Here is an 18,929-nt window from a genome sequence, read left to right on the forward strand (position 1 = left end):
TTTTTAGCAGTGTTTAGTTGTTTGTGAAGGGGGCAGGTTAGGGACATGTTTGTCCCAGGGTAATATTGATGCAAGAAGCGCCCCTGGCTGTGTGACTAGTCCAGAAGGACACAGTTATAAATTTAGACAGCCAGAGGAGTGATAACATTTCAGAGTTGGCAAGCAGCCCTCTGACAGCAGCCTCCCACTCTGGGAACCTTAAACCGGATAAACCTGCCCGCCAAGATAACAATTAAACTTCTGCATGAGTTAATCAGACTCCCCCCTTTACTCTTTCTCATCTGGTCGGATCCAGTCTGCTCGAAGCGGGCGTCCTGGTGCGAAATAATCGGTGTGATTTAATGAGGCGGAGATGCAAGAGGACAACCCCAGAGCCGCTCCTCCGCAGCCAGGACAGGTGCCCCACTGGTGAGCCTGCAGAGGACGGGACAGAGCGGCTCAGAGAGGGCGGAGAGGAGAGGAAGTAAACAGCAGGGTCACTTCCCAGCGTTGCGCCATGGATCAGGGGCAGAGCGCGCAGAGCGCAGATATGGTGGGGGAGCACTCAGCCGGGATGTGCGCGTCGGAGCGCGGGGAGGTGTCCAGTCCCAGTCCGCCGGCCAAGCAGCGCTCCCTGCGGGTGGTTTACGTCCTGAACGACGGCTTGAAGTCGGTGATGGCGAGCAGCCCGGAGTCCGGAGCGCTGCAGTGTCTGCAGAGAGCCTGCGACGCAGAGAGCGCGCTGCTCACCACCGTCACCTTCGGACGCCTGGACTTTGGAGAGACTGCGGTTCTGGACAGCTTCTATGATGCAGGTGGGTTTCCTGCTATTAGTTTGGCTCCTCTACATGAACACATCTGTCTGACTGCAAAACGAAACTAATCAAAATAATCAGAGCGTCTGTTTTCCCTGTTTTATCTTAAAGTAATTCAAACCAAAGTTTAATTAAACTTGTGTGGTTAGAAAACTCAGGTTTCAGCTCTGAATTATTGTTCTTTTCTCATGAAAAACTTTTAAACAGCCAAGCAACAGAGGTCAGCGCTCTAGAAACTGGAAGTTTGGTAATTTAAACAAGTTCATGATCTGGAGAAGAAAGGGAAGTATGGAGCAATGTTTGTTTTCCCCAGACCATATTAAAAAGTTAAATATTTACCATCCTCTCATTCATACATAAATCCAAGTACTGCCATTCAGAAGCAGTAAGTCATAACTCTAGGGTAATGAGCATGTTAATTTTTTTTATTATCCAGGTAGAGAAGCTGTAAATTAATTTTAACAGCCTGTTTTTAAAAGAATAAAACAGAGAAAACACTGAAGCTGTATGATCTCAACTCAACTAAGTTTATTATATAGATAGTTTCCAATTTAAGGTCACTGGAAAAGAAATGGGCCCTCCAACTCCTGTGGTTTTATATAAAACCTATAATTGCACATTTTCATGCAAATATTTACAAGTATGCATAAGCCAGATCCTTTTCAGTAGATGTCTTCAGAAATTGCTTGATTTGTGTCAGTAATATGATAAATATTTCCTGTATATTCCCAGATCCAAGCGATGCTACTGATTCTGCTGCCATTATTTAGACTAAATTCTGTGTTCTCGCTTTCATTCATTTGATTCTGCTTCATGTCTTGATTATAAAAAAGTGAGACCTACCCCTCCTGCAAAGATCAAGTCAGTGAAATCAGAGCTGCTCCTGACTGTCTTTAATTAGCAGCTATTTATACCCTGTGATACTGTCCACACCTTTGATGCAGACAGCATGGGCATAGTTACAAGGTTTCGCTACACAGACCCTGGGGACTGACAGTAATCGGATAAATCCTTGCAAATGGAGCTGAAAAGAAACACAATATGGAGGTTTAAGAAAGACGGTGATGGGAAAAGATGGTTTTATTTTTATGCCAGATTTTAACTTGTCAGGGCTTGTTATGGTTGACATCATCAACCACCCAGACATTTTTTCTGATACACAGTAAAAAAGGCGCCATTATTTGCTAAAACCATCATGAAGCCAGAGCAGATCTGCGAGTCATGGCTGACCTTGATCTTTGGTTAGATTTCAGTTATTCAGCTCAAAGTATGGTACACTTGTTTTTCCCCTCTAAATTTAATTTTACAAATAAAGGGGCCTTGGGAGATCCTTACATAAAAACTGTTTTAGAATACAACTATTTAAAGACCTGAAAAGGTAGTTTCAAGTTCAGAGTTAAAAGGTGTCTTTTAAATTTAAAACACACAAAAAACAACTATTTAAAATATTTTAGCATGAAGAAATTAGGATAAATAAAGGAGGGAAAAAAAGCTTACCCTTTAATGTAAATAGATGGGAAAAAATTATACTTTTAGAATTTACAGATAAGATTATGTAAGACATTTAAGAAGTCTGGTTGTCCTGGTGGAAGGATGCCTAAATTATCATCCATTTATAATCCAGGTCCTCAGAAATGAGTGTCCTGCTTTTCACAGAGTAGGAATATCCCAATAAAACCTGTTCACTTCCGATAGGAAACAGATATTGCAGCTTTGAGTAGTGACCGATATGATCCCACTTTTATTCCTCGTTTTTTTAGTGTGCAGAACACTAAGCTGTGAAGAAGAACAGGTTGGTAATTGAGAGTTTTTTTTTTACTAACAGGCTCATGAACGGGTGAATGCTTTATTTAGAAATTTAACAACACAACGTCCCCTTACTGTATGCTCTCAAGAGCTGCCCCAATCTGCACCTATATTTTGAGCCTCTTGTAGTTCTTGTATTGCATTATGGGATATGCAGTAAGGTCACCGTGCATAATAATGGTTGTTTGGTATTAAGCTTTACATGTCTAATCTAATGGATTACTCCTTTTGTAGTCAACATGTTAATGGCAGTTTTGTAAAGTTAGTTATATTCCTTATCTTTTTTTTTCTTCTTTTTTTTAATAATTTGTTGTGTATTTTTAAACCGGAACAATAGCTGGTTAATAGCTTTGTGTTTAAAGAAAGCGGACATGTATGATCTGGTTTAACAGTAATTTATACTGTAAAACCCGAAATAAATCAATAAATGAAGCTTAATTTTACAGACATGGTTCTATTGAATGGAAGTAATACACTGCCAGGCGTAAGATCACATACACTAATGATTTGTTAGATAGACTTTAACTTTGATTATGGTACACATTAATTGTACCATTGATTCAATAAGCTTCTGCAATACAAGATTTATTTCCAACCAGGGTTGATTTTTTTGTTTTGTTTTAACAAGATCTTGCATTAATGTCAGAGTCTGATTGAAAGCCTAATCCTGCACACTCTGAAGATTCTCAATAGGTTTATTAACTGGACTCTGGTGGCGGCCAATCTTTGAATCTTGACATAGTCGTCTTGGAATATGCCAGCATCATTAGAAAAAAAATCCATTGATGGAAATAGGCTGGTCATTTAGTATTTTTATAGGTAGTTGGCTGATCTCACCCTTTTAGCCGAAACTGCTACTGAACCTAGAATTGAGCATCTATAGCAACACCAGGTCATAGGATCTTCTTACCCTGATGAGGCCATCACTCTGGAACTGGTTCTGGTTGCTCCAGAATCCAATCTTTATCCTCCCTAGTAAACTGAAGCCTTCTTTTGGATTGGCCTATCTGGTTTTCTTAAGAAACAGCTTTTCAGTTCTAATCTGTTCGCATTCGGAATGTGGAATGTTTTTTCGCTCACCATTAAACATAGCCCAGGGTTAAATTGGTGTTTTTCTTCAATTTTAATTCCACCAAATTTTTAAGTGATCACTGATCACATTCATTTAGGGCTTTTTCCAGCCACATTTTCCCCCGAAGACAATGGGTCATAACTATCCTTCCATTTTTTTATATTATGTTGTACAGTTTTTAACAAATTTTAAATATTTTCTGCAATCTCCTTAGATGTTTCCTCTCCTTGATAAAAGTCAGCAATTTGACCCTTTCTAAAACAGGCTGATTTAATTTCCACAACCAAAGGTTTTACATGTTTGTTTAAGAAATGAGAATCAACTCATTGCACCAGTTGGGGAACTGAATCATAATTGCCCATAAAGTAATTATCCAATGGGAGCCCGTACCCATTTACTTAGTTAAATCCAGGTGGAAACTGTTTTTTTTTTTTTTTTTTTTTTTGGCTAGAGAGTGTATTTACATAGAAGACAAACAATTATCTCAATTTGAGATTGATGATTTGAGATTCTGTGCAGGGAGCTGAAGATTAAAGAAATAGCAAGAAGTCCTTCCCTTATTAAAGGCTCAGAATTTATCTTCGTAAGGTAATTATAAAAAGAAATCAGTTGAAATGCAAAAAACACACCTACTCCTACTCTATTATAAAAAGGATTAGATTACTGTAATCCAGGATAATCGTAATCCTGATAAATGATGTATAATCTGCACCTTTTCATGAAATGGAATTATAGGTATTGTACTTTGTTTTATAAGCATCTGAAAGATTGCTGCTTCATTTCATATAAGAAAAAAACAACTGATTGGTTTAATTTAAAAACTTTATAATGGAAATCAAAAGTATTATGAATAATTTCTAGGTTAATTGTACATGTGGCTGTTGTTATCAGACTTTATTTCGGTAATCTTTGCCTCTACGTGATGCAGGCATGTTTGCATGTCTGCTCTTGCCCCCTTTTCTCATTCTTTTCATTCATTTGTTACGCTGCCGGCGTTTGTGTTTAACATTGTTTCCTGGAATCAGAATCAAACACCTGCTCCAGGAAGGATCCTGCTCACTTCGTCATGTGGTTTAAAAGCTAAGGAGGATGACGAGTTCCCACAAATATTAATAAAAATTAGCAGAAAATATAAGATCATTTGTTTGTAAGCTGAGATTCATTCCGATCAGGGTAAACCAAAGGATCACAATCCAATTTATTCATAGATTTAACATTCAGAAGAAAATCAGACTATTAGAAAAATCAATAAAAGAGGATTATTAGTGCTAAATGTATTTGTGGAAGCTAGTAAATCATACTTTGTTTAATTAATTGATCTCATGTATGTAGATTTTCTATCCTGAGAGCTTTAAACATTTTTCATGAGATACTCAAACAGTCATAGACAAGTCTAAGGAGGACAGAGGTTGTTAAGTCATACAAAAAGGAAATTAATTTCCCTCTGCAACATGAATCCCTCTAATTATCTGCTACTCATTCGTTCCAGACATCGCTGTCGTGGACATGAGCGACGTGTTTCGGCAGCCCTCGCTGTTTTACCACCTGGGCGTGAGAGAGAGCTTTGACATGGCTAACAACGTCATCCTGTACCACGACACAGACCCAGACACTGCTCAGTCATTGAAGGTACGCGTGCACACCCCCATGAGCGTAACCGGAGTGCAGAGATGCCATTCCTTTACTCTGCCTCAGAACAAAGTGATCCTGAGGGTTATTTACAGATCTGTCTGTTCTGCAGTTATTTCTCCTATCTTAGAATGTAGCATGCTCTGAAGATCTGTTTACTCTTTGTTTTGGCTTCTTTGCAGGACATGGTTGCACAGAAAAACACAGTAAGTTTCTGCATGTTTGTGTGTGATCTATCTGCACACAATGTGCCGTGCTATTTCTAGGAAAAGCATCCGGGACATTTGCTGTCAGTCCTATGATCCTGAAATGCATTCAGGAATGCATGTCCACGTGCTTTTCCTTTGTGGAACTCTCTTTCTCCCTCCCACACACACACCTTCAGAATCCTGACAGATTTTTAACTGCAGGCTTTCCCAGAACTTGGTGTTTATTTTCCTGTCATTCTCTGCTTGCTTGTGTGGAGTAGGCCAGCCGTCCTCCAGCCTTAGGCTTCCCTTGGATTCAGCTGCCTCCAGAATACAGAGGCTCTGGACTGAGAAATAAAGTAGGTACAGTGCCATGTCTGCACTGAAGCATGCAGTGAGAATGCCTTAAAATGCAGACACTACTAATAGAAAAAGTGCTTAACAAGTTGAATGCAAAACAACGGTTTGGTGAAGGAGATTTTGACTTTGTTGAAAGTTCTTCAAAGATATAGTGAAGCTGCCCTCTCTATTGCTCATGCAAATGCGAGGGCATGCAGGAGCCCATTTCTCCTTGTGCACGGTATGTTTAAAAGTTGCTGTTTGCACCGCTCATACAAGCTTACTTTCCAAAAGAAGATTTGCAATTTTTCCAGACTCACCACCGGTAAGTGAAGATAGGGACGAGCACGTAGGACGGCCTTATGTAAACATATCACCAGGATGATTGACAATAAGCAAGACCACTTATTTTGATGATCCAACCACAAAAAGAATATCCTCCACTATACCTTTAAGTTTGCAAATTGATAAAACTCCATTCAGGATCAGGCCTTTAGAGAGAAGGGTCAGGAGCATCATGAGAAAGTTGGAAGCAAACTTTGCCAGAAGAAACTGTTTATAATTGGAGTTTTCGCTTCCAAGAACACCCCAGGTACCACAACACTAGTGTGTGGGACTCACATCTGTAGCTCCCTGCTATAGTGTCACTTGCAGTGGTCCATCTTAAGTTTGTAACTTTGCACGATTGGCGCCAAGTGGCTCAAGGGAAGGTGTTTCCAAGTTTCCAAGGCTTGTCATAAGTTAAAGTGAATGGATGACGGTATCACAACGGGCACTGGGCTAAATCTAAATGTTTTAGACAGTTTGTTTTCCATATATAAACTTCATCACAATTGTCAATTATAGTGGCTAAGCACTATACCAAAGTAACCACAATCCACATCCAAAGAAAAAAAACGTAGCAGTTTCTTTCAGCTATATCTTTTTCTTTTTGTGCTTATTTTGTATCAAGTGGCCTCTTGAAAAAGCTTTTGGCTTCCAACTATGATTATATAACTATGGCTACAATTTGAAAAGTAGGGAAAAAATAAGAAAAAAAACAACCCCCCCACCAAAAAAAAGAAGAAATTGAAGAAACCATTGTCTGCCTAAACCTCTGAACCACCGTACTTACAGTCTATAGATATATGCCTCTCAAGTGGTTCAGTGGTTGCATTGTGGTTTAGCCTCTGCATGCAGCACATGCACAGGCTCAAGTCCTACAGTATGCACAGCTGTCCCAGATTTGATTCATGGTCATTGGACTACTTTACATCTTCCAAGTCCCTGGCACGCTTTGTCCCATCCATTAATAAAGTCCAACAATGCCTGTTAAAAGTCTACAGGATCTCAACACAGAGTTCAGCCAGAGACAAGGTTACTTCCCTTACTTATACATGTTGCTCTGTTTAATGCATTTTTATTTTTTGCCTATCATCACAGCTATGCTATCTGAAAGCAGACAGCAGATGCTCTGTAAGTGGAGGGAAAAGGTTATGCATTCTGGATGGGAAGGTCTGTGTTTATTATGGACCTATGATTTGAAAGGGGCTGTACAGTAAGTCCCTCTCGGTATAGAGCAGGACGGGCACGTTTATAAGTCATGCTTTTGTTCGTGCCGCTTTGGGCAGCAACATTGGACATGTGAAGATTAATGGCTCCAATGTCAGATGTAGTTATGTTACCATGACTTTAAATAATACCAGCCATTCGATACCAGATGTCAGATTGTCTTTTATTGACATTTTTATAGCAACCGATTTGATTTATTTCACAGAGCAAGAATAATTCAAATTCTTGGGTACAGTCTTCTTCCAAATGGCATAAAGGCTTAATTTTGTTTACATTTTTTCATAAAATGAATTGATTTCAGTCCATTTCAATGAACTTATGTTTTATTCAATCCCAGACAGTCTGTCCTCAAAAAGACAGGCTGTCTGGCCCTTAGGATCAAAATGTGACTTTTTTGTCTTTCTTGCAGAAAAACAAAAGAAAGAACTCAAGCAGGATCTTGTATCAAATTTGGTTTAATTCAAATCTTTTCCAATTACAGACAAACTCACATATTCCCTTTTCCTGAAAGGCTTATATACAGAATAACAGAGTCGGCTGTATGTTCTAAGATACTTTTTCTGTTAAATGACAACAGCAGCTCCAATGAGTTTTTTTTTTAGACAAAATACATGGAAAACGCAGGTGCAATGACCCAGGTGTACCTTCCATAAAAACATAATCAGGTACACAGAATTAATGACAGCAACAGTTCTTTGTTGGATATGAGCAATACGATCACACACCAAAAAAAAAAAAAAAAACAGTGTTGAACTAGGTGTACTCTCTATGAAGACAACATGGAAGAAACAGAAAGATAATTCTGCATGAAATGAAATCAATGAGCATAGAAAATACATTCTAAATGGTGTCAAATAGGCGAAAAATGAAAACACCTCAGATTCTAAGTGTTTATCAATTAGGAGCTGAAGCTGAAGCCTGACTTTGCATGAATCGTAAAGCTTCACAAGAGGAATGCTGCAGGAATGCTGCGCTGTGACCACTCTATAAAGATAAAAAATATTTGTTTCTGCAGCTTTTATTACTAATGTTAATGTTAATTGCACTATTTCAATTATGTACGTAGAAGTACTGTGTTGGTTAGATAATAGGTGTGATATGAAGCTACTTGTCCAATACAGTGTGGGATATCTTGTGTTTTTAAAATAAAAACTTTTGAGTCAGGGAATTTCAACTGGGACTTTTTTAGAGGTTCTGTTGTATTGAACTTGGTGTCTGTGTTGGGGTGTTTTAGTGATTTTTGGGATCTTTTGTGACCATCATTTGTCTATTTTTCACAGCACCTGCTTCAAATGTCACGATGTTGCCAAACAGCCTCATTGGTTGCTCTGATCCTTTGCTTTTACTCACTCTCCTCATTAACTACCCTCTAATCTCCACTCCATCTATTGTTTCCCCACCTGGGAGTCCATTTACATCTGCCCCCTGTATCCTGCATGTGTGCCTACCTGCACTGCTGCTCTATTAAATCTGCATTTGCAGGCTTACAAAAGCTGGTAATTAGTCCATGATTTCTTTCTGATCTTTAAACATCACCCATTCTCCCCCTCCAGGCTTCCAGTGGTAATTACTACTTCATCCCCTACATTGTGACTCCTAACCATGAGTATATGTGCTGTGAGAGCGACGCACAGCGCAGGGCCAGTGAGTACATGCAGCCCAGCTGGGACAACTTGTTGGGGCCGCTGTGCGTCCCTTTGACAGACCGCTTCACCAGCCTCCTGAAGGACATCCATGTTACCTCATGGTGAGAAAGTGGCAAAAAACACATATTAACTACTAAAACAGCAATGTTAAAAAAAAATGCTTTTGTCAACTGGAAAAGCCAAGGTTTCAACCAAAGACAAAAGTTCTTTAGTATTGCTTTAACTGGGCCATACTGTAAGAATTACCCCAGGGAGGGGTAATGTAAGGAGAAGCATGATTTTTTTCCTGCTCCAGCACAGAAAAAAGATCAGAAACCTGTCTTTTTAAGCTAATGTCTAACTGGGAAAGGCAGTCTCCTTTTGAAGTCCTTCGTTTTTGATCAGAGTTGGGTGAAAACATCATTTTTATAACATATTAATACCCACAGAGTTCTTTAGGCATAATTAAATCCTATATTTGCCTATTGGGGACTATAAATAATGTAATGTAAACGAGTCATGATATTTTCATTCCGACATGTTCAAGTTTGATATTATTGCCTCCTATTGGATTAACCTAACTTTTAAGGATTTTCTGTGTTTTTGTCCAGAGATTAATATTCAAAGCAGAAACTATATTAATTGTACTATTGTGATAGGCTCTGTCATCATTTACATAAAAGTTATATACTTAATTAATTTTCAACTTTTTCCCACTTTAATCCATTTCATCATCTTTTGCAGTGCATCTTTTAAGGACACTTTGCTGAATGACATAAGGAAGGCCAGGGAGAAATATCAGGGAGAGGAGCTGGCCAAGGAGTTGGCCCGTATTAAACTCAGGATGGACAACACAGAGGTCCTAACGCAGGATATCGTCATGAACCTGCTGTTTTCCTACAGAGACATTCAGGTACAGGCCGCGATAAGTGGAGTACCTTCAGAAGCTCTGTGAGAAATAATTATTTTATCATCTTTTTATGGAAATTGATTCAACCTGTGTTGTGTGTCTCAAATCAATCAAACAGGATTATGATGCTATGGTTAAGCTTGTGGAGACTCTAGAGACTCTGCCTACTTGTGATCTGGCTACCCAGCCCATGATCCAGTTTCACTACGCCTTTGCTCTCAACAGGTAAACAAAGCACACATTTTTGTGATTACTTGTTAAAACCATTTTTTAAAGGAGATCTCACCCTAATTTAGGTTATTTTGCACTATTATGTTGTAGCATAAGAATTTTTGCACCAAAAAAATCATATTGAGAGAGAGAACAATACAGAGTTCTCACACTGTCTGGAGAAGATGAGATACAAAAAAAAAATCCCAATTCGTTTCATCCTTTTATATATAATATATTTCAGCATTTCTGCATATATTTTTCATTTCATGACTGGCTTCTGACTGTTAAATCTCCCTGTGGGAGAGAAAACTGAGGATAACTCTGTTGTGTTGTTTTATTCCTATTTTTAAGGATATCTAAAACAAAGTTCTTGATATTATTTGAAAGTGTAGTGCATCCATCCATCCATCCATCAATCTGCTCACAGAACCTACCTTCCTAGAGAAGGGCCTGGGAAGTGGAATATCAGGAACATAAAAACACTCTTAAATGACTGTTATCCGATCAACCATTGCTGTAATGAAGATCAGTGTCATGTAGATTCAGTGAAAGTACCATTGCTTTTTTTGGACCTACCTCAAATGAGTTATCTGCCTTTCGCATTTAAGCATTTGAATGTATGCAGGAGGAACAGTCCTGGAGACCGGGAGCAGGCTCTCAGGGTGATGCTCCAGGTGCTACAGACCAGTGAACATCCTGCTCCAGACATGTTCTGCCTCTGTGGACGGATCTATAAGGACATCTTCCTTGATTCGGACTGCAAGGACACAGTAAATAGAGATAAAGCCATACAATGGTGAGAACAGACTCAATTAAAATGGTTATTTTCTTCATCAAATATTTCACACAAATAATTTATCTTTTATTCGGTATTACCTACAGGTATAGAAAGGGCTTTGAACTGCAGCCGACTCTCTACTCTGGCATTAATCTAGCGGTCCTCCTCATAGTTGCTGGTCAGCAGTTTGAGAGCTCCATTGAACTGAGGAAAATAGGTGAAATGAAAACTCCTTGGTTTCTTTCCTAGAGTCAGAATGCGTCTTCATTTTCAACAAGAATGTTTGTTTTTAAGATTATTTGTCTTGACAACATTTTCTTGCATATAAAAAAGGTTTATTTGTTGTCTTATTGGTTATTTTGCTTCTTCTCAATCTCACTGGTTCGGTTACTTTTTTTGTACAGTATTGTTAGAATAACAGGTTAAAGAAAAATAAGTTTATGATAATAAAATGAATAGTAACTGGTTTAAAACAAAGTAGAAAAGTCATCTAAAGCCCCCTCATATCTAGAATGAAAACAGGAGAACAAAACAAAATCTTTAAAAGAATTAGACTTGGACAACTTTTATTATCATTTTTTATACAGAGAATGTACGGTATACAAAATATAATTTGGCTTTTTACAGCTTTCCAGAAAGTAAATGAACATTTTCATTCCATAAAGTGCAGCAGCGATCAAATGTAAACAGTGTGGGAGAAAGAATATGGTGCAAAAAATGCATTGATATGAAAGTTCAGAGCATTCACTTATAAGGTGCAAATATTCAGTATTTGTGGTTTGGTGTTATCAGTGTGATGCAGAGTCTGTGTGTGTTTAGGGTTTTTTCAACAGTTCAGCAGTCTGATGGCAAAGGGGGAAGAAACAGCTGCTGAATCTGCTGGAGCATGAATAAATATCCTGAAAAGGTGTTGGGTATTCCAACTAACGTTTTTTAGGGTATCAAATCAGCACTAATTTATTTTCCCTTCTTTGCAATAAATCCTTTGTATTTTGAATATATTTATACATATTAAAACATTAGTTGAACTTTTAAAATGGGTGAAAATACTTTGCATCTAGTTCTATGTTCATAGTGTCAAAAACCCTTTATAGTTAAAACCTTTTCTTATTTATTTTTTTTGTTTGGGGGAAAAAAAGGCATTAGAATATTGTTCTTCTATTCCAGCTTAAGGGCAGAGCACACGAGTGGTATGAGACTTGTGATTAGAAATCAACCTGACCAGACTTTGATGGATTTAAATGTCAGAGGAAAAGTGTCAATTTAATTTAACTCATCTGGTGAGAGACAGTTCAAAACTCTACCCCCAATATTGCTGGTGAAAAATAACAAACAGTGAGTTAAAAAGATGATTTCTGGACCATTTGGAGCTTATGTGGGGACTTTGTTAGGGAGACCTAAACAAGTTGCAATAGTTAGTATGGGGAATTATGAGGCTGTGGACAAAAACTCAATCAAAGTAAGGGAAAAGAAGGGGGTAAAGACCATTAATTTTTCACAGCTAAAAAAATATAGTCTGAGTAATAGTTTAATGTGAGACATAAAAGGCATCCAGGGTCTTAAGCTGAGATGCGAATGAAGCTGTGAAACTGACAATAAGAAAACCAATATTTTGGATAATACCAATTTATTTCTGCAAGACAGAGCTCAGTTTTAGAAATTTAAAGGGGAAGTAAAATTTTATTTTGGACAAACGAGGTGAAGGAAGAGGTTGGCAGCACAGAATTTCCACCTTATAAGTAGAGCTGGGTGTCATCTGCATAGCGATGGATATTAATGTTGAATTTATCAAAAATATTGCATATTATTACAAATATTACAAATTCGGCCTTAAAAACTTAAACTGATGAACTAAGGGTTTTATTTGTTTGTATGTTTTATAAATTGAGAGGTTACTGCTAAAGTGCTCGAGATAAAATCTTTTTGGATAAGATGAGAATGTTGAAGTTGTGTCTTTTAATAGAGAACAGTTGGTTATATTAACTGTTTACTTCTCTCTTTAGGTGTGAGATTGAACAGTCTGCTGGGCCGGAAAGGTTCTCTGGAGAAAATGAACAATTACTGGGATGTGGGCCAGTTCTTCACCGTTAGCATGCTAGCTAGCGATATTCCTAAAGCTACTCAAGCTGCTGAGAAGCTGTTCAAACTGAAGCCACCGCTATGGTAGAGTCTCATATTACAGAAAAAACATTTTATTTATTTTTCAATTTAATAGTTTAGTAAGCACAAACATGGTTAGGTAAACACTAACACTGTTGTTTCAAAAGAAAATATGAGACAGGAATTGGAATTAAAATTAGTTTTTTCACATGATAAACCATTAAAAATGCTGTTAAATCATTCTCATACTATCTCCTGTCATATTTTTGTCTTTTTTTCACTGTTAGTACAATCTGGAATATGATCACATAACTGGTGATGCAAAAAAAGTGTATTTTTTCACAAAACCTTTTTTTTTCCTCAGAAAAAAGGAAATCACATTGACATGATTATCTTGACATAACAGAATATTCCAACCTCAAAGAAATCATTCTTTCCTAATCTATCCTAGTGTTTTTTGTATGAAACATTTAAATTCTAGAGTTGTAACAGATACTTTGAGTGCCAAATGAAAGCTCCAATCATCAACATTTTGAGGATAATGGCATGCATTTAGAGGCGATTGTTAATGCTCACTGGCCTTGATAATTTTGATTAATTTAATGCACATTTCCTTTCAGGTATTTGCGGTCAGTGGTGCAGAACCTCCAGCTGATCCAGAGGTTTAAAAAGCAGGCGGTGGAGCATTCTCCCCAAAGAGAAAGGCTCGACTTTTGGATGGATATCATTGTGGAGGCCACACAAGGCACCACCAAGAGACTTCGATTTCCAGTACAAACAATTACACATTACTAATCAACTGTGTACCTTAAAATTTAGATGCTAATATTGTTTGTAATTTTTTTTATTTGCAGGTTTTGATTCTGGAGCCAACTAAAATTTACCAGCCTTCTTATGTGTCTATAAACAATGAAGCTGAAGAAAAGCATGTTTCCATCTGGCATGTTTCTCCTCCTGAAAGTGTAAGAATTAACTTTATTTCACTATTGTAACTTTAGTTCATCACCAGCTCTAATTTGCATAATCATTTTATACATATACTGGAGTCTTCATCAGTTATTTTAGCTAGATTGTCATGTACTAAGCTGTTTGTTTATTTCAGCTACTTTGAGAAATAACCGACTCTAAATTACTCTTTGATCTCAGTATAAATGTTGTGGTAAATAATATATTTTAAACTCCACAGAAGGGAATCCATGAGTGGAACTTCACTGCAATCTCCATTAAAGGCATTAGGTATGTATAAACAGTTCAAGATTACTTAATTCCAGAGGTGGAAAGAGTACTAAAAAATTGTAATTGAGTAAAAGTATCTTTACTTTGCCTAAATTCTACTTAGAGTAAAAGTAAAATTACCCATCTCAAAATTTACTCAAGTAAAAGTACAAAAATACTTCATTTAAAATGTAATTTGAGTAAAAGTTACTTAGTTACTTTGAGTTATTTAATGCAAAAAAAGGATGAGTCATGGATCAAATTAAACACAAGGTGTTTTAATCGATTTTAAGGCGTATTTCAGTGGACATCCACACTTGCAAAAGATCAGCTGGGCTAAGGAACATGCTTCCTCACAGCACAAGGACAGTCACAACCTGTACCATAAAGTGCAAACAATTTTCAATCCTACTGTCCAACAGACAACACCATGATAACTAACTTACCGCCATTTTTTTGGTAAATTGGATGTTGCCCGTTTTGCTGGGCAGGCACATGTTGCACTGCATTATCACATTGTTCCCTTTTGTGCATTTGAAAACAGATAATCCGTCCAAATATGGCCAAGGGTTTTTCTGGCTTTCGTCTCCAGAATATGTTTCCTCTTCAGGCCTTTCCTCATACATACTCCCTAAGTTGTGATTAGCAACTGCCATCTTCCGAAGCGCAGCACTGGATTATTAGATAATAAAAAGGGTAATTGCAAGGCAGGGCCACATTTCATTTTTTCACCATCAGTATTTTTTATTTATTTTTTTTACTCCGTAACGTGAGTCGGTTTTAAATGTAGCAAAGTAAAACTACTTAGGTTAAAATTTACTCCAGTAAAAGTTAAAATTACATATTTCAAAAGCTATCAGAAAATTACAAATTACTCATAAAAAGTACTCAATTACAGTAACTTGAGTAAATGTAATTCATTACTTTCCACCTCTGCTTAAATCATACACAGAATAAGTCTGGCTGTTTTTTAATTTTTTAAACTTCCATTATATTTTTTTTAGAGATTCAGGGAATCTGAGGATTACTCATGATAAACTTTCTGCTGCTGTATGAATAATTAAAATAACAAAATGTTACATCTTTGAAACTCGTCAGATATGGAAACAATCACACAGACATTCAAATTTATTTGGGTTAGTATTGTAATGTTAGCTAGAGCACATTTTTGCAATATAACCACTATGAAGCCAGTACCTTTCTGTCTTCCTGAAACTAATTACTTTCATAGTTTAAAGCTTTCTTTTCAGAATGTATCATTTAGATTTCTGAAGTTACATCTTCAGAGTCTATCACAGATGACTTTTATTGAACTTTCAGGTTCACCTTTCTTTGTCACTGCAAGTTCACATTACATTAACATCTGTTTCTTGTGGAGCAGTGAATAGTGTGCAGCACCATTTTAAAGTAAAGGGGTCTCGTTGGGGGACCCAGAGTGAGAGTGTTTAGTGATGTAGCAGCCTTTCCTGGATTTCAGTGCACTCCTCTCTAGCCACCAGTCCCCTGGTTCCTTTTAAACTTTCAAAAAACATACAGGGCACTTCAAATAATGTCATTAAAGAACAAATTTCCCTCTTGCAAAAATAACCTGCAGGTTTTGAAATTTAAGCTTTAAGTTCAAGATAGGAATCTAAAGTTTCTAAAAAAAAAAAAAAAAATCTGAACCTTTTGGACAACCAGCTGATAGTTGATGAAAACTCTGTTGTGTAAAGTCTAAGTTTAGGAGTGTATTATGTTAGTGCATTTTAAGTAACCTATAAGATTTAACACATGCATCCTGCAGGGGTATGAATAATTTCCAACATGACCTTTCCTTAACTACCTGGAAATCTAAGTTGAATCACCTTTATGGCCAGCTTGCCATACGACATACTGTCCCTCTGCATATGCAAAACAGAGCCCATAATTATAGCAAAGGAAGGAAGGACTAGATTTAGACCAACGTGATTAATGTGATCATTGATTATTAATGGTAACTTAGTGTCCCTACCCAGTAGTCTAGTTGTGAAAAAAAAAGAAGGGAGATGGTGGAATTTTCTTCTTTTTTTTTTAAGCATAGACAGCCTAACAAATATAGTCTGTTAACCTAAAGCAATATGCATGGTATGGTTGTTACATGTGGGGTATGCCGATCATTGACCTTCACCAAAGCACCTTACAGTAAAACTGCAGTCAATCCCTGGACTGGCATGGATATCACTTCCCCTAAATAGTAAGGGATAAATGCAGAGGACAGATTTCCCACTGTAATCAGCTTCATAGTCATGGTAGGACACTTCCTTGAGTTTATTGATTTTGCTCAGGATACTCGTAAGCCCACAGACTGCCAAATGTTTTAAGGGCAATATTATTGCAATTACTTTGAATATATAGTTGAAATTTTACACATTCAGTAATAAAATGTCACAGGGAATGGTATGGGGGTTGGTCATTTAACGGGGGGATGATTTTTAAGATTTTTTTTTAAGAAGGATGATGCCATCCCCTCTCATCCCGCTACCTCCAAGTTAAGTTCCACAAACTGGTATCAAGGCACTGACATTAATTAGGAGATTCATAACCTCCTCTGTGCTTTTACTTGTGATCCTGGTTTTGCATACACAAAAGGCAGCAATGTATTTTCAACTGTGATACTTAAATTACATAATTTTTTCACTCTGTCTGCAGTATTAGCAAGTTTGATGAACGTTGCTGCTTTCTCTATGTCCATGACAACTCTGACGACTTCCAGATCTATTTCTCTACCGAGGAGCAGTGCGGTCGGTGAGGACACACACCTCTAGATGTGTCTGTGTAGGTGTTTGTGTTCACAGAGCATGTGGTTTAAACCAGTCCCTTGGTTCTTAGCCAGACTCTCTGTAAGCCCTTACAATGGTTTAAACATTTTTTCTGGACGTTATGGTTTCTTCTTAGACATTTTGTCTCATTATGTTTTGTAGCATAGTGTGAAATTTACATATTGTTACATATTTTTTTTAGTTTATTTCATGTAGTCAGCTTGTTCAAGCTATATAGTTTTCTATTTTCTTAATTTATTTTATTGGGACTGGCTTTAAAATCCTAGATCATTTTAAGACTTACAAGAAAGTCTGGCTGCTGGAACGCATGACAGTAAAAGAATGACATATGAGTTAAAAGTTTTGCTTAGTTTTGTGTTTTTTGTTGTAATCTGACATCTAAATCCCCAAAATAACGACTTTGATGTTTATTTGTGGGGGGGTGCATCAGGTTCTGCTCCTTGGTGAAGGAGATGATATCTGATGGTACAGGGAATGCTGTGGAGCTGGAAGGAGAGGGTGATGGAGACACGCTGGAGGTCGGTATTTATTTCTACATACTTGTGTTATAAAATATTTTTATTTTGATGCAAGAATACACTGTGTGTATATTTCTGTGTCCCAGTATGAGTATGACACTGATGAAAACGGAGACAGGGTGGTGCTGGGCCGAGGCACTTATGGAGTGGTGTATGCTGGCAGGGACCTGAGCAACCAGGTCCGGATCGCCATCAAAGAGATCCCTGAAAAGGACAGCAGGTAAGTCCAGAGCACAGGAAACATAACAAAAATGTGTGTGTGTTTTTTTACGTAACTATTATAACTTTACCTAAAAGCATTACATTTAACTGACATAAAAAAAAAACACATTGAAAGGACTAACCCGTTTTTTTAAGTCAGAAGAATGCTGCTGTTGTTCCAAATCTTGGTAGCTACATTTTATACATATCTCAGTTATTGGTTGCTTTAAAGGATTTTCAAGTAGTTTACAGATTACTTGACGAGATATTTCAACTTGTGTGAAAGTCTGATCATTAGCTTGTAGGTTTAGGAAAAAAAATTGACTGCTAAAAGCAAATAACCTGTAAGTTTTAGTTTAGCTTAACAGATGAACCTGTAAATAAATCAAAAGACTTATTTTACAAGTAAGAAACCTGTCATTTCAACTGTAACATGAATGTTTGGAAAGCCAGAAGTGGCATCTAAAAGCTCAAAAATGTGACCTGTTTACTCAGAGTAATTTCTTAAAGGTACAATGCATCCCTTTGTGGGGTAATGTAACCCATCAGAACTACCGGTATATTTTTTGCAGTATGTACATTTGGATGGTATGATTACTAAAAAGAAAAATCTAAAAATCTGTGTCTTAAAATCTTAGATACTAAGGTCCAAATACAGACTTATGAAGCCCCTAAGGAGAGATATTTCCAAATGTAATATTATTACACTGTTGTAAGCTATAAGGAAATAATTTTGTTTTGTATACATACAAAATACATACCCTGTGCATATAAAATGACAATAAAGTTTGATTAAGTCTAAGATTGATCATTCAAAAACACAGCTGTCTACTCGTGCCACACAGGAGAAACGTGTTAAATAAAATAAAAAATGGTCAATTTTTTCAAAACTGTCTTTTATTGCAGATAAATAAACCTTTTTTTCTATTTTTGAAATTATATCACCTGGTGAAAATAGCATTTTTTGGTAGATTAGTGTTTCTTTAATAAAAAAACAAAGCGAAACACACCCCTGCTGGCATAAATGAGTACTCGCATTCTGTATTATCTGGTAAACGTAGTTTTTAAATATTTTCATAAATACAATGCTCAGGAAAATTATATTTTATATGTTCTTTAAAGGGATAGTTCGGTATTTTTGACATGAATCTGTATGGCATCCCCATCACCAGTGTCATGCAATCACACTGAC

General features: G+C 37.1%; 1 protein-coding gene across 1 annotated transcript in view; it reads left to right on the forward strand.

Moving 5' to 3' along the window:
- Positions 1-190: 190 nt before the first annotated feature.
- map3k15 (mitogen-activated protein kinase kinase kinase 15) overlaps positions 191-18,929 on the forward strand; it is a 41,545-nt gene continuing 22,806 nt past the window's right edge. The window contains 15 exon segments of the mRNA XM_015390649.1: positions 191-794; positions 5,162-5,301; positions 5,484-5,507; positions 8,933-9,126; positions 9,749-9,917; positions 10,033-10,139; positions 10,753-10,923; positions 11,010-11,122; positions 12,909-13,068; positions 13,626-13,776; positions 13,860-13,967; positions 14,192-14,241; positions 16,888-16,983; positions 17,449-17,536; positions 17,623-17,756. Of these exon segments, the coding sequence (XP_015246135.1) occupies positions 497-794; positions 5,162-5,301; positions 5,484-5,507; positions 8,933-9,126; positions 9,749-9,917; positions 10,033-10,139; positions 10,753-10,923; positions 11,010-11,122; positions 12,909-13,068; positions 13,626-13,776; positions 13,860-13,967; positions 14,192-14,241; positions 16,888-16,983; positions 17,449-17,536; positions 17,623-17,756 (2,003 nt within the window). The 5' untranslated portion in view covers positions 191-496.

Source organism: Cyprinodon variegatus, unplaced genomic scaffold, assembly GCF_000732505.1.
Source record: "Cyprinodon variegatus isolate N-32 unplaced genomic scaffold, C_variegatus-1.0 Scaffold507, whole genome shotgun sequence".
Taxonomy (NCBI): Eukaryota; Metazoa; Chordata; class Actinopteri; order Cyprinodontiformes; family Cyprinodontidae; genus Cyprinodon; species Cyprinodon variegatus.